The 13,890-nt window shown below is 43.7% G+C and overlaps 1 protein-coding gene across 6 annotated transcripts in view; it reads right to left on the reverse strand.

The window, feature by feature from the left end:
- Positions 1 to 284: 284 nt before the first annotated feature.
- The window catches only part of PDGFRA (platelet derived growth factor receptor alpha), a 42,738-nt gene continuing 29,132 nt past the window's right edge, over positions 285 to 13,890 (reverse strand). For all 6 annotated transcript variants that reach the window (XM_073237604.1, XM_073237605.1, XM_073237599.1 and 3 more), the window contains exons 16-23: positions 13,172 to 13,338; positions 10,922 to 11,037; positions 10,441 to 10,563; positions 8,969 to 9,080; positions 7,611 to 7,710; positions 7,393 to 7,498; positions 5,906 to 6,147; positions 285 to 3,412 (exon numbers count right to left, since the gene is read on the reverse strand). In XM_073237604.1, the coding sequence (XP_073093705.1) occupies positions 3,265 to 3,412; positions 5,906 to 6,147; positions 7,393 to 7,498; positions 7,611 to 7,710; positions 8,969 to 9,080; positions 10,441 to 10,563; positions 10,922 to 11,037; positions 13,172 to 13,338 (1,114 nt within the window). In that variant the 3' untranslated portion in view covers positions 285 to 3,264. The remainder of the gene's footprint in view (positions 3,413 to 5,905; positions 6,148 to 7,392; positions 7,499 to 7,610; positions 7,711 to 8,968; positions 9,081 to 10,440; positions 10,564 to 10,921; positions 11,038 to 13,171; positions 13,339 to 13,890) is intronic.

Raw genomic sequence — 13,890 nt, forward strand, 5'->3', positions numbered from 1 at the left:
ATGGTAAAATACAGTCCTATACTCCTTATGCAGGGGAGAAAAACATCACGCTATAAAATGCTATTACAATAAACAAACAATAGGACCAAAGATAAGCCATCTTCCAGTCATCTTTAAGTCAAATGCTCTGAGAACTAACAGCTGAAATAATGTTTAAATCTTAAAATTGCCATTAGTTTCATATAAAGCATAATAAAGTCCTACTTAAAATGTTGCTAAGAAAGTAAATGAAAAGGACTGATTCATATGATTAAACTAAAAACAAAAATGCTGGAACCTTAGCATAACTTTAAATTATATATATCATTTATTGAAATATAAAGATCTTCATTTACACGTTTTAAAACAAAAACATGAATAGGGGCATTTTGTAATACGTTTTGTTTCGGGAGACCCTTCCTATTGAGTTAGTTCTCACATACTCACCACACCACTGTTTTGGGAATACATATGTATTTTTCTCTTTATTATTTCTAAAATATAAATTTTGGACATTCAAAAGTGCAACAGTTAATGTGCCTGTGGGGAATATCACAGTTAAAAAATATAAACAAAGGCAGTGATACAGCTTGTCATATACGTTTTGGCTGTTTCTCCAAGTCTACATAGAAATACATATATACATATTGATGTATAACATCATTTTATCTTATGTCCCTCTTCACAAAAATAGGACCATTTGTACAGATTGGCAGACCACATTTTAAGGATACCATTGATCATTTTAAAAAATCACAAATTGTGTTTCTCTGGCCAGCCTTGATTGTCTTCATAAAAATAGAAAGCAGGAAAGATTGGCAAATTTTCATTTGGGAACTCTGCAGGAGGCCAAAAAGGAAACAAATCTGATACACTGTTTAAGAAAAAAGAAAAATGCAGCCACACACGAACTCAGGTGGGAACATTTGTTACGAATGGAACCTGCTTGTCCGAGAATTTTCATCCAGCCTCATGATGTCATGCAAGACTCAAAGGAAGACCAAAATGCAAAGCGCTGACAAGAAAAGGCTGTACAAGGGAGAGTGAGCGATAAACAGAATGCTTGAGCTGTGATTCTAGAAACACAAATGTATTTCAAGTCTAATTGGCTCTACAGAAGTTAATCAGGTTTTCTTTTCTAATTGGCCAATCTGGCTCAGTCTTCACACTTAAGGTGCAAAGGATGGCTAAGGAAGTTGGGGCCTGCACTGAGATTATTCCAGTAGGTAGTCAAGTACCTTGTTATTGCTCCTGCATCTGCCACAGCATCACCTGGCAGGAGCACACAGCGATTGCAGTCATCATAGCCCATGTTTCATGCATAGCCTGGTAGCATTTAAGGGTATTGCAAAGAATGCCAAGGAACCCACACCAATCAGTTTGACAGTTTGAACAGATATGACAATCTGTCCTGCCATCTAATCCTAAAATTTCAGTAAAAGTTTTTTTAAGTTTTTTCTCCAAAATATTGACCTGGTTATACAGCGACTTGGCACACTGAATTGCGCCATTTTTGTACATGCCTTTTGGGGGAGGGAGAGGGGGGGTTCAGTTCCCTTTTGGGGATGGGGATAGTGGCCAGCTCAGTTCCCCCATGCAGGGAGAGCCAGTGTCTTCACTTTTGGAAGACCTGCCAAACCAAGATTCAGTTTTCTCAGCCTCAGCTAAGACCAGAAATTTAAATTAAGGGTAGCAATAACTGAATATATATCATTCAATGTCACAGACCCAAGGATTTAAATAATGGCTTCCTGCGTGATTGACTTGTAGCCCAGCTTCCAAATTTCAAGTTATTTTTCCCCTGTGGCAACTTCCTGTAAACTAAGTTGGTGTTTCACAGACTTGGCTGATCAGAACAGTCAGGGAGTTTATAAAAATACAGGTTCCTACTCCTCCCCTCAACCCACCCCGGACTTAATTCAGAAACTCTGGGGTGAAGACCTACAATGTGGATCCTGGTTACCAATTACATTTGTAATCCATGGGTCCAGGCTAACGCACACACAGCTTTCACTAAACAATGCCTTTATGTTTTCAGTTTCATACTATTTGTCCTTGTGGTAAGAGACGAAGCAGGGGGGCCTGATGTACAGGGCATCCTTATGATTCTTTTAGGGTTTGTAGAATTTTAAAAATGTATATGTTGAAATCCACCAAAGTAATCACCAGGCATGAAAAACAATTTTAAAAACTCTGCAAACTCTTCATCTTTGATGAAGATTATACTACCCACTGGTTAATAACATGAGAAGTCGTGCTAGGTATAGGCTTATGCTTTTATATTGAGAACATTTAGGATTTAGGTGTTTTGTTTTGAATCCCATTACTTCAGAGGGCAGCTAATTGTTTTTAGTACAACAGATTAAGGATCCTATTTAGTACACAGTTAAATACACTGACTTCCTGGAAGACACTACTTTTACTTTGTTCTCTATATTCAACTAAATTTAATCTACTAAAGCTATGACCATATTTTATAGGGAATCATATGTTATTTGATATAAATGTCAAAAACTGTCAAACTTGTCACCTACTTAGTAAGGACTTTTTAAAAATTGTGCTTTCTCTGTAGGGAAAATGTGTTACATATTACACACTGAGCTTTATGACAAACAGTAGTAGTATTATAAACATAGGTTACAATATGAAAATGAGTGGCTAGGCTTCTAAGTGACCCAGATCTATTAAACAAGATTGGTTAATTATTATCTTCTTTCTCTTTAACACTAAAAATAAAAAAAGTAAAATGCTATAGTACCAGTACCTTTTAAGGTTCAAAAGTGGTTTTGCATGTACTTCATAGGAAAGTTCAACAGCAGCTGATACCTGGTTTCAAGCGGGAAGTACACGATGGGTTGAGTGGTCTCTTCCAAAGTCCAGAGGAGATAGTTCACACAGATCTAAACATATCCTTGACTAGAGTTATTTACATAATTACAATGCTGGAGCTTTCTTGCATTAAGAATCATCTATGTTGGAAACTCACCAATGCCCTTGAAACACAAAGTTCACCTTCCGTAGCCTATTATTTCGTTGTCCATCTCCCTCCAAACTTCACACACCGTTGAGATGCTACTGCAGCACTGTAAGAGGCAACACTGAGCACATTCACTTCAAAATATTCCAGTCAGTCATAGTCAGAGGGCTCCCTGAGGCCCTTGGCTGAGAACTTCTCTTTACAATCCTCCAGGTTCTCCTCCCAAACTTGGCACTGCAATAAAGTGGTTTTCTTAAAAGAGATCCCAGGTGGCTCCAGGAGTAGAAGGTACCCCCTGAATCTGCCAGTTACAGGAAGCTGTCCTCTACCAGGTCTGAGGAGTCTATGCCAATGTCATCCATCATGTCGATGTCCTCAATGGTCTCATCCTCTCTCTTGATGAATGTAGAACTGCTGGAACCTGTCTCGATGGCACTCTCTTCAGAGGTCTGCGAGCTGCAAGAGGGTAAGAACAAGAAAGCTTACAGCCCACATACAGACCAACCACACATGGTGGTTGAATTTCCAGGGTGGCCCCCCAAAGGCAAAGGAGCTCTTTCTGCAAGATTCTTTGGCATTCAAATTTGGGCTACCCAGTTTGGCAAGATTCTGCCACCAAGCCAGACAGCTGCTCATCATGCATCACCCTGCAGTGGGCCAGGGGGAAAACAAGATCCACAGGTCAGCTTCACACTTCAGCTTTCCTTCTCTTCTGTCAAATCTTTCATCAGAGTTGCTAACAAGTTGCAACAATTTCTACTTTCCCTACTTGATCCCAGGGGAAGAGAAAATGGGCAATGCCTGAACAAAAAGCAGGGGAAGAAAAAGCAGAGGGATAGAATCAGTGGCATACTGCAGCCAGGCCAGTCACCTGCTCCCCCTGAAACCTCCTGTGTCCAGACTATGCTCTCAGGATGTCCCGCCCCTCTGCTGGAGTGCCTCTACTCCTCCCTGAGTCGTGAACGCTCTTTACTTACCAGAGTAGTGGCTGAGGGAGGGCATTCAAGGGCCAGAAAGCCTCAGGTCTAGTACGGTCTACCACTTAGTGGCACTGGGACTTCACACAAGTCACATATCTGCAATGTGTTCCCTTGCATGTAAAGTGGGATTACATAGTGCCAGACAATATTCCTGTTTGTCAGGGTGATTAATCCTAACCCCAACCATAAAGCACTGAGCATAGCACACTGAACACAGCCAGCACTTAATAAAGGTTAGCTGTTATTATTACTGTTATTACTCAAGCTTTTACCTGAATGAAGCCTGGATGTTAGATGAGATGAAGGAATACTTGTTTTCTTATATGTGATCATGCTACTGTGCTTATGTAGGAAGCCATCCTTATTTATTCTTAGGACATGTGTGGTAGAGTTTCAAATGATTTAGTTTAAAACGTTTTAATTTTAAAAAAAAGTCTGTGGATGAGTGAGATAGACACAATACCTACTACATACATATAGCTAAAAAAGCAAATGTGTCAAAACATTAACTAATAAATCTAAGTAGTAAATGTATTCTTTCAATTCTTCTGGACATTTAAAATGTTTCACAAAAAATTCTGGGAACATTATCTCCCCTAAAGTCTCTGGCCCATCAATATTCTCCATCTGTCCTCCCTTCTCTGAACTCTTAATGTCTTATTATCCTGCCTTGGATTGCTCAATTTTCATGTGTATCTTTGTGCTCCAAGCAGGTTATCATCTGCTGACAGGCAGTACCATGGTCCCTTCTCCTGCCCCCGAGGCTGTGACACTGTGCTTATATGGAGCATAAACCCATGCTGTTGGCTGGCCAGCCAGAAGAAGGGGTCTCACAGACAGGCACCCCACAGGGACCCTTCCAACAGTTTCCTGCCTGTCAGGCCAGGCCTGACTCCTCAGCCTCTCTCCCCTCCTCTCCATATCAGTGTCCAAGCAGAGAACTAAGCCTGGCCAAGGAGTAGACTAGGAAACAGCTTTCTGCCAACTATGCCAAGGTGCCCGAGAGAGTTCTCAGAACCTATGGGGCAATGGAATGAGGTTTTTCTTCACAACCCTGTGGACTGGGCCCTTCCATGACTGAGCTTTGGCCTCACTTCCTGATTTGTGCCCCACCTCCTCCCTCAAATTACCCTGCTCCCAAGAGCCTCACTGTGAACCCCAGTCCACTTGGCTGGGCTTGATAAGCATGTAATCCCTGAGAGCCCCTCTCCCTGGGGCCCTGGCCTGTGGCTGGAGGCCTGAGACAGCCCTTTGGATACTGACCCCAACCCAGCTAGGATCTGCATTTATGACACTTCCTCAGATGCTGTGATGTGGACTGTTGGCCCCTCTTTGGGGGAAAGTTCTACAGCTGAGTGCCACAGTGGAGTCAGTCCCCCCAGCCTGGCCCTGGCATAGTCCAGCACACTGACGGAAGGCAAGGGTGTAGGCACAGGGAGTAATTTCCATGCAGACGCAGCACTTGATCACCCTTGCTGCTTGTCAGCCTTCACGTTAGAAATCTGCCACAATACAAAGTTAAAGAACTCAATCAGCCAGGAAGCACCTGGGCCCCACTCCCAGAGGGTCTCATCTGTTGTTCCGGGTCTCCCCAGGTGAACCCAACTTGCAGCTAGCAGCAGCAAGAACTGCTGATGTAGCATCAAATAGGCCAGGCCTGCCTCTTTCACACGTTATCCTCCGTTCAGGGATTAATTAAGAAAACAGCAAGAGGGACTTATATTATCTCAATAATCACAGTTGCTGTTAGTTTGATCAAATTACCTGATGACTTAAGTCAAGGATTCTTCACCAGGGAAGCACCTTCCCAGCCCCAGGGGGGCACATATTGGGATTATAGGGAAGTGTTTCCAAAACTGAACAGGCCCCATGGGGATTCTGCAAGCTGCTCCCCTGGAACAGAGGGCATCCCGTCCAGGGTGCTGGTAGCGCCAAGCTCTGTGGGGTGCTGGGGCGTGCCCACGGCTACCTGTGTCTGTTCCTCTTGCCCAGGTCTTCTTCCTCCGGTACAGGGTCTATGTCGGGCAGAGGGATGATGTAGCCGCTGTCCGCGCTCAGCCTCTGCTCGTCCAGGCTGCCCTCCCACTCCTTCAGCTTGTCTTCCTCGTTCTTGTAGGTGACGCCAATGTAGGCGTTGTCCGAGTCCACGCGCATGCGTGCCACGGCGGGGTGGTCGCTCTTCAGGAAGTCCAGGTGAATCTTTTCATAGCTCTGCAAATACCATTTCTCAGGTTAACCAAGTGTTTTTGACCAAACTGCACAAAGGAGTACAGATGCTCAGAACTTGCTATTATTTAACTGTGTTACAAGTCTCTTCACAGAGACTGAGAGTCAGATGTCAGCTGTCCCCAGAGAGGTGGAACATGAAGAAAGAGCCATGGATGGCAGAGATCTGCTGATCGATCTTAAAATACCAAGAACCCCTTCTCGGAGTCAGTAGCTATCACTGTGCGCCCTGCTCCACCCCCAGCACACACACATACTCCCTTCTCTGGGACTAGCATGGACCTTATGGCCCCCATCACATAATCTGTCCAGAGCTTGGATGGGCCCCAGTAAGAGGTGATGAGAACTTCCACCGGGAGCGCCACACCCAAAGCCTTCCTGATCCTAAACATTGGAGAAACCGAACTCAAAACTAACAAACCTTTTCTCTAATAAAAAGACCTCAATTTCAATAATAGTTCCGATCTCTTCCCACCAACACACCTTCACCAACCAGAGCGGGTTGACTGATCTAATTTCTTTCTGCCTCCTCACTGCCTCACTTACAGGGGTTGTAATGAGAAGTGAGATATCAATAGACAAAAGTAGTTAACTCCCAAGCAGGCATTCATTCTCCCAAGTCTGCTCCCCCTTGGAAGGAAGGGAAACAGCAAGTTTAAATCATCTATACAGTGACTCATCTGATTTTAAGAAATTGAGTTTATTATACAAGTGTGTCAGGATTTCCTTCTTAGCCTCTTGCAGAAAGCTGTTTCATTTATTAACATATCCTGCTTGGTTCCATGAAATTACATTTGTTCCTTTGAACAATGCTTCCCACTCCACAAAAACCAGCTGGAGCCACAGATAACAGCTGAAGTTGTTCCATCAGTCAGCTGTAAAAGCCAATTTCACGTGGATTTAAGTGCATTCAAATTAGCGATTTAATGGCTCTGGATGCCCTGAGACTTCCAACTGCACAGTAGCTTCAGATACTTAAACATCTGGAGTATAAAGTGCTCACAGGTGTTGCACACTTAAGATGAAAGGGAAGCTCTGCTGGAAGGGAAGGGTTTTCATTCCTCATTTCTGCCAGGGGCCCAGGGAGCACTCCATGAAGCCCTGGCTACTGGATCATACCATCTTTTTCCTCCTTTGAAAATGTTCCTTTCACTCACTTGCACAACTACCAGCTATTGTCTTCTCCCTTTGCCCATTCCTTTCCACTCATCTTCAGAGGTGCAGACAGACCTTTTTGTATTGTCCAGGCAGAAGATTCTCCACAATCTCACTCAGGTGGTAAAAGGAGGGTCTCTTCTCTGGCTCACTGTTCCAGCACTTCACCATGATCTCATAGCTGGAGAGACACAGGACTCAGAGTGGGTTCAGGGAGGCATTCCAGGGCATCTCCCACCCCACAGACCCTCAGGGCATGAACACAAGGCCCATAGGATGGGCGAGGGGCTCACACTTCACTGGTAGCATGGTCAGGCTTGGCCATCCGGTACCCACTCTTGATCTTATTGTAGAAGGTAGAATCCACCATCATGCCGGGGTAGGGGGTGCCACCTGAGAACCAAAGAGAAAAACGCCAAGATTAACAGTGTGGGGTACAGTGTTGAAATGCTTGGCATGATAGAGCACCTTTAGAAAATATCTGGGGATCCCCAACTTGAAGTATGGTTCTTTCAAGGAAATTGAGTGGTATCATCTCCTTGACTTCACAGGTCTGTTCAAATCTTACATTTAACCAGGACTTCTAGGTTGGTCAAGCCCAGATACCTTAAGCAAAAATTCTACATCTTTAGAAAAAGTGCAAAAGTGGTTTTTCAATGTTTTCTGACTACTGTATCTATATATACAAAACAAAATAGAAAAGCAAGAGAAATCCTGAATCATCAAAGCCAAAAAGGCCATTTTCACCAGAAATATTCAAATAATTAGAGCAGAACTCAAAGTTGGGCCTTGAAATAGCTAGATAATCCTGTTTTTAACAAAGTACGAGACTTGGTTAAGCTGCACAATGGGATGATCCACAGTGACATCCAAGCAGGGAGGACTAGGACAGGAAAAGAACAGGCGGGGAAGACACCTTTACCATCACCTCAGGGTGACCATACGTTCATGAACCCTTTCACATTTTTATGGCCAAGGCCAGATCAAGTTTTGTTTCCTCTCTGAAGCCTTCCAAACCATTCCAGGACTCCTTTCTCCTTTCTCTGGACTTCCATTACAATATCAAATCATCACCACACAGTTTACCATTAGTGTGTAAACCTCATCTCCCCAGATGAACTGTCCAGAGGTCCAGGTGGTGAATCACCCCTCTCTTTAGGGTCCTCACCTGGAAGCACAGGGCACCTGTGTTGTTCAGTACCTGGTGACTGATTGGCTGAATGACTGGGTTTCTCTCATCCAGAATGATGACCAGTGAGAGAAGTCATTCCCTTTTCCTCACCATGCTACTCTTCATCTGAGCTTCAATCCCCAGGAAGGTCAACTCTCCACTCATGAAACCACTTAACCCAAAATCCAAGGTAAAAAAGCAGCTGGTGAATGGATGTCAGCAGAACATTTCCTTTGGAGAAAGTCACTCTGGCATAGCCCAAGGGAGAGGAGGGGCAAAGGCCAGAAGTGAGGGCCAGCCCCTCAGAACCCCATCCCACCAGACAACATCAAGTGCACAGTGCGCGATGTAAATCAGTGGCAGCACGCTTGACTGACACCACGTATCTTAAGATTGTTTACATACTGGATCTTGGAAAAACATAGCACTTCCAGTGCTGATTCCCAACAACCCAAACAAGCAGAGATGTCAGGCCCATACCGAGGGAAAAGATCTCCCAGAGGAGAATGCCGTAAGACCAGACGTCACTCAGTGTAGTGTACAGGTTGTCAAAGATGCTCTCCGGAGCCATCCACTTCACTGGGAGAAAAGTCTGCAGGGAAGGAGGGGGGCAGTTAAACCCAGCATGTGCACCGATGATCTACAGCAGCAGAAATAGAAAGGGTCTCTTTGGATTAAAAATAACTTTCATGAATAAACCTTGCCCCATGTGGATGTGTCTCTTGTGGGCTCTGTTCACAGCTATAGTCTCAGCACCCTGAAGAGTGCTAGCACCTAGTGGTGCACAACAAATATTTGATGAATGGTGGATGGTCAGTGTCACCTCTTATGCCCTCTCAAGGAGTAATATCCAAAATTACTTAATCCTGAAATTTTTCCCAAAAAGGATGAGCTTTGAATGGACCAGTCCTCTATTTTCAGGTGTTCCTAGGAACAAAATTAAAAATAGATCCAGTGATATGAAAACCAGTTACATTTCTGCACTTTAAAAAATAGTTATTTCCTACTGCTACAAAGAGTATAATATTAAGATAATTTTGCAGCCTCTCTTGTGAGGGTGGTCCAAACTTCAGTGGAAATGCTTAGCTGAAGCAAACACATAAAGAAACCACATTAGCATCCTTTAGCCCTTTAAGGTTGCCAGGGAGATAACAGAGATTCATAACTTTTCTGAACAGGTGAGAAACTGTTTCCACCAAAGTCCATTGATTTGGTCGTGACCACACAGTACATGAGCACCTCGAGCATGGACAGAGCCCATGAATGTCCCTCTGCAGGCGATGCAGCAACCCCGGGGCTGCCTAACAACCAGCACAGCGGGGTGATCTGGAATTGTACCTACAGGGGGCAGATGTACCCCAAGCTACTTCATCTACTTCAAGGTGGAAGGGGTAGGGAGACAGGTTCAAGTGTAAGACAGAATGAAAGAAATTGTTCCTCTAAGCTATATTAACTCAAATGGTTTTAACATTTTACGTATCATAGACACCATGTGAAAATTTGCTAAAAGTTAGAGATGTGCTCCTTGGAGATGCAGGCATGTACACACATCTGTGCTGTTTACATAGTAAAAGCTAACACTCACTGGGTGCTTGTATGTGCCAGGTACTATCTGAAGCATTTTACATGAATTCACCAATTTAGTCCCCCATAGCAACCCAGGAGATAAGTACTAATATTACCACTTTACTGATACAGATAAGGAAACCGAGGTGCACCACGTTCTAGTCACTTGCCCCAAACCCCCACACTGTTAAGTGCTGGAACCGGACTTGCATGCACGCAGCCTGGCTGCAGAGTCTGTGCTTTTCATACTGACCCCCTAGAGCCCCTTCATGAGTCCCATGACTCCACGTTAAAAGTATGGGACCACAGGGCTAGAAGAAAGACCTGATTTCAGAGATTCAAGTGACGGAGGATGAGCATGCCAGGTGAGGGGAAAGAGCACATACACTGCCTTTTGACACGTAGTTCGAGTCGTGCATGATGTCTCTGGCCAGGCCAAAGTCACAGATCTTCACAATTTTCCCTTGTGCCAGGAGGACATTGCGAGCAGCCAGGTCCCGGTGGACACACTGTAGAGACAGGGAAGAAACCACATCAGGGTCAATCCATCTGCTGCCAGACAGCATGACCCCTGCAAGACTGGCCACTTGATGGTGGCTCTTGGAGCTGCAGGTGCACCTTGGGGAAGCTGTCCTGGCATAAAGAGCTCACCTCCCCCAGTCTCTCCTCCCACCCACTCCAAGAGGGAGCAAGCTCTGGATGCAGAAAAGTAGACCCCTGATGATGCCAGACTCCCTACTCTGCTTTGGGGAAGAGGAGGAAGAGAGAAGCAGCTGTGCTACTGGCTTCTCCAAGGTCTCTCCTCCAGGCTCAGCCCACTCCGGTCAACCGGGTCTAAAGAGGTCTCTGTTCCTTAAATATACTTACATTTTTTGAAGCCAAGAACTCCATGCCTCGGGCAACTTGGTAAGTAAAGCTTAACAAATCCAACAAAGTAAGGCCTTCTGAGTTATCATCCGAAAGGAGGTTTTTGATCTCTGAGTCTGCAGACAAGGAATTAAGTGTTGGTGCTGGCAGACAGCATGACACATCACTCACTGTGACACTCCCACAGGGCTGGGCCACTTCTCAGGCTGCAGAGATTTGTCCAAAGAGCTTATCTAAAATTATTTTCTTGAAGAGTTTCTAGACCTTACAGGTGGGTATATAAACTATGCAAAAGTTCTATCATTAAAAAGAAGTATCCCTAGGAACATATGTATAGCTAATAGATACATAGATCTATCTCCTTAAGGACCAGTCTTATGGGTTCTCACATGTACTTTGTTGTTTGCCTCTCAAATCTTTCTTCAACCGTAGTTAGCAAATCACCTCAGCACCTTTAAAACACACACACACACACACACACACACACACACACACACACACAAACCATCCATGATGAATATGCAAGTGGGCCCTTTGAAAAAGCAGCTACTAGGAATTGCTTTTTTTCTTTTTAAAGTCATTTTCATAGTATTTGGGTTACTCTACAAATAAAATCAACCACCAGTCAGACTCATGGTAACAATCTTAAACCTCAGTGCCAATGACTTTGCATTTAGTTCCCTTTGTTTATAACTTGTCCACTTTCCCCAATTAGTCCCATCTGGAAGGATCCCAAAGTTTTCGAGGAAGGAGGCACTCTAGGCCAGCAGTTCTCAGTACTTTTTGAAAAATTTCAGGCAAGTGGCTGATTTCAAGAGTAACTAGAGCCATTCACATTTTACCAGGCAGCTACAAGAAGGCCAGAAAGCAGTGGTCTGCCTGCCAGCAGGGCCTGGGCTGAGCATGAATCAGGTTCCCTTGACATCTGGAGCCAGGTCCAGCCTGGGAAGCAATGTAAACTATTTTTAACACTACGGGAGGGGAGAGGAAGCACTGATTCTGACAACTCTCATTGGCTAGTCTTTAAAAAGGGCTTGGAAATTTACCCATTTGGCAATGAGAAGTGAATGAACTTGGAACTGCAGCAATGGAAAATATTCTTGTGTACTGAGCTTCACAAAACAAGCACATTCTTTTTTAATGGATTATACCTTTCACTCAAGAACCCTGAAAGCATTCAGGGCATATTAGTGATTTTCAAAACAGTTTCCATGGTAGCTCAACACTTTTTTGCATTGACCAATGGGAGGGCTTAGACCCAATAACACACGATCATAGAAGAAGTCAATGTCAGGCCCATCGAGTAACCTCATCCCCACTCCAAGCCTGTGATTAAACTAGAACGCTGCTGGCCACCTCCCAGCAGCTGTGAGGTGGCCCATCTGGTATGGGCCTTGGCTAGGCTCCTTGGAGTCAACAAGTCAATTCAGCCTTGCCACATGCTTATCTGCTTGAAAACACATGGATCTTCCTTCAAATAACATTCAGTACAACATACAACACCCTTGTCAGAAAACATAGCCTTATATTGTCCACTTTCCAGTTTCTATCACAGATTGGGTATTAGTAAAACTAAAAGCAAGAGTTATTGAACTCATAGACAACTCATAGACAGACTTATATGATTACTTTTTAAAAAATAATATTAGGAACCAATATAAGATGCCAACTTTTAATTTTGCCACGTAAGGGCATTGAGAAAAAACATCAATCATCACCATGCTTCCCATTAAAAAAAAAAAAAAGATATAATAACACCAAAAAAGGAAAATGGTTTTATCAGAATAAACAATTGTTTTAAATGGTTAACACTTAAAGTTTAAAAAATCTATCACATTAAATCTGTCTTTATTCTTCTTCTTCATTTCAATTTCATTTCAACTTCTGAAAACATGTCACAGACCAAGTTGTGTGATCCTGTATTTAGGGACCACATCTTCGCAAGTCTACTCACCATGCCTGCTTAGCATCCTCTGAGTACTTTAAGTGTGGGTCCCCCACTAGCTGGAAGTAGAGTACCCCTGTGAACTCTTTCACGCACGAAAATGGTATAAAGCAAAGAAGCAATCACCATTTCGTAAAAGCAAAGATACTCTATATTTCTTTGCATTATCGAAAATAGGTACTAATGTAGGTCTTTCATAAAAGTGAAGTGGTGGAAAGTGAACTTCCAGATAGCAGGGGAAATCTGTATCATGTTAAACCACTGGATGATCACAACACTCAAAGAGTAAGCACAGACGTTTTCACCTAACATGGATTTCTTCTTATACGAGGCTGGGCGATCATACAGTGATCTCTGGATGTCCGAATATTTAGAAACCTCTTTCCTTTCCAGCATTGGGACATACTGTGTGGTATCAGCTTGCTTCATGTCCATATAGTCACCATTGTTTTCAAAAGATAAAATAACGTAACTGTAGAAACAGAAAAAGAAACTTTACCCAGGGTGCCCCCAGAAGTGGTCATTCAATACTACAAAGGTGATGAGCAGGTGCCAGCAGTGTGCATGGGAGTGTGGTGGGCACGCGGGTGGCAGAGAGGAGTGAGCAAGAGCAAGACCAGTCTGCACCCTTCACATGGGTGCTCTAGGCAGGGGGTGTGCATTAATCAGTGAACCACACAAATACATGGGTCCTTTCAGCTCATGTACCTGACTCTACTCTTTCTGTTTTTCAACTCACATACCACGAATCTGGGTCATATGACCATGTGGTATGGGCAGGCGTCTCCTGCTATTCAATAAATTTAGCACCAATTTGGTGTCCATCGGATAACTTAATACAAAGTAAACTCATTGCACTTTCTGATCTTACAGAACTTCAAATCTACAGAGATTTTTACAGCTATTTGTAGATTCCTGCAGTGGGGATCACTATCACTGGCTTGATTTATAGGCCCAGGTTCAGGAAAGATCAGTATCTCAAACTTGGAGATCTTTAACATTTCTCATGAGGTACTAGCCCTGA

Source organism: Manis javanica, chromosome 5, assembly GCF_040802235.1.
Source record: "Manis javanica isolate MJ-LG chromosome 5, MJ_LKY, whole genome shotgun sequence".
NCBI lineage: Eukaryota > Metazoa > Chordata > Mammalia > Pholidota > Manidae > Manis > Manis javanica.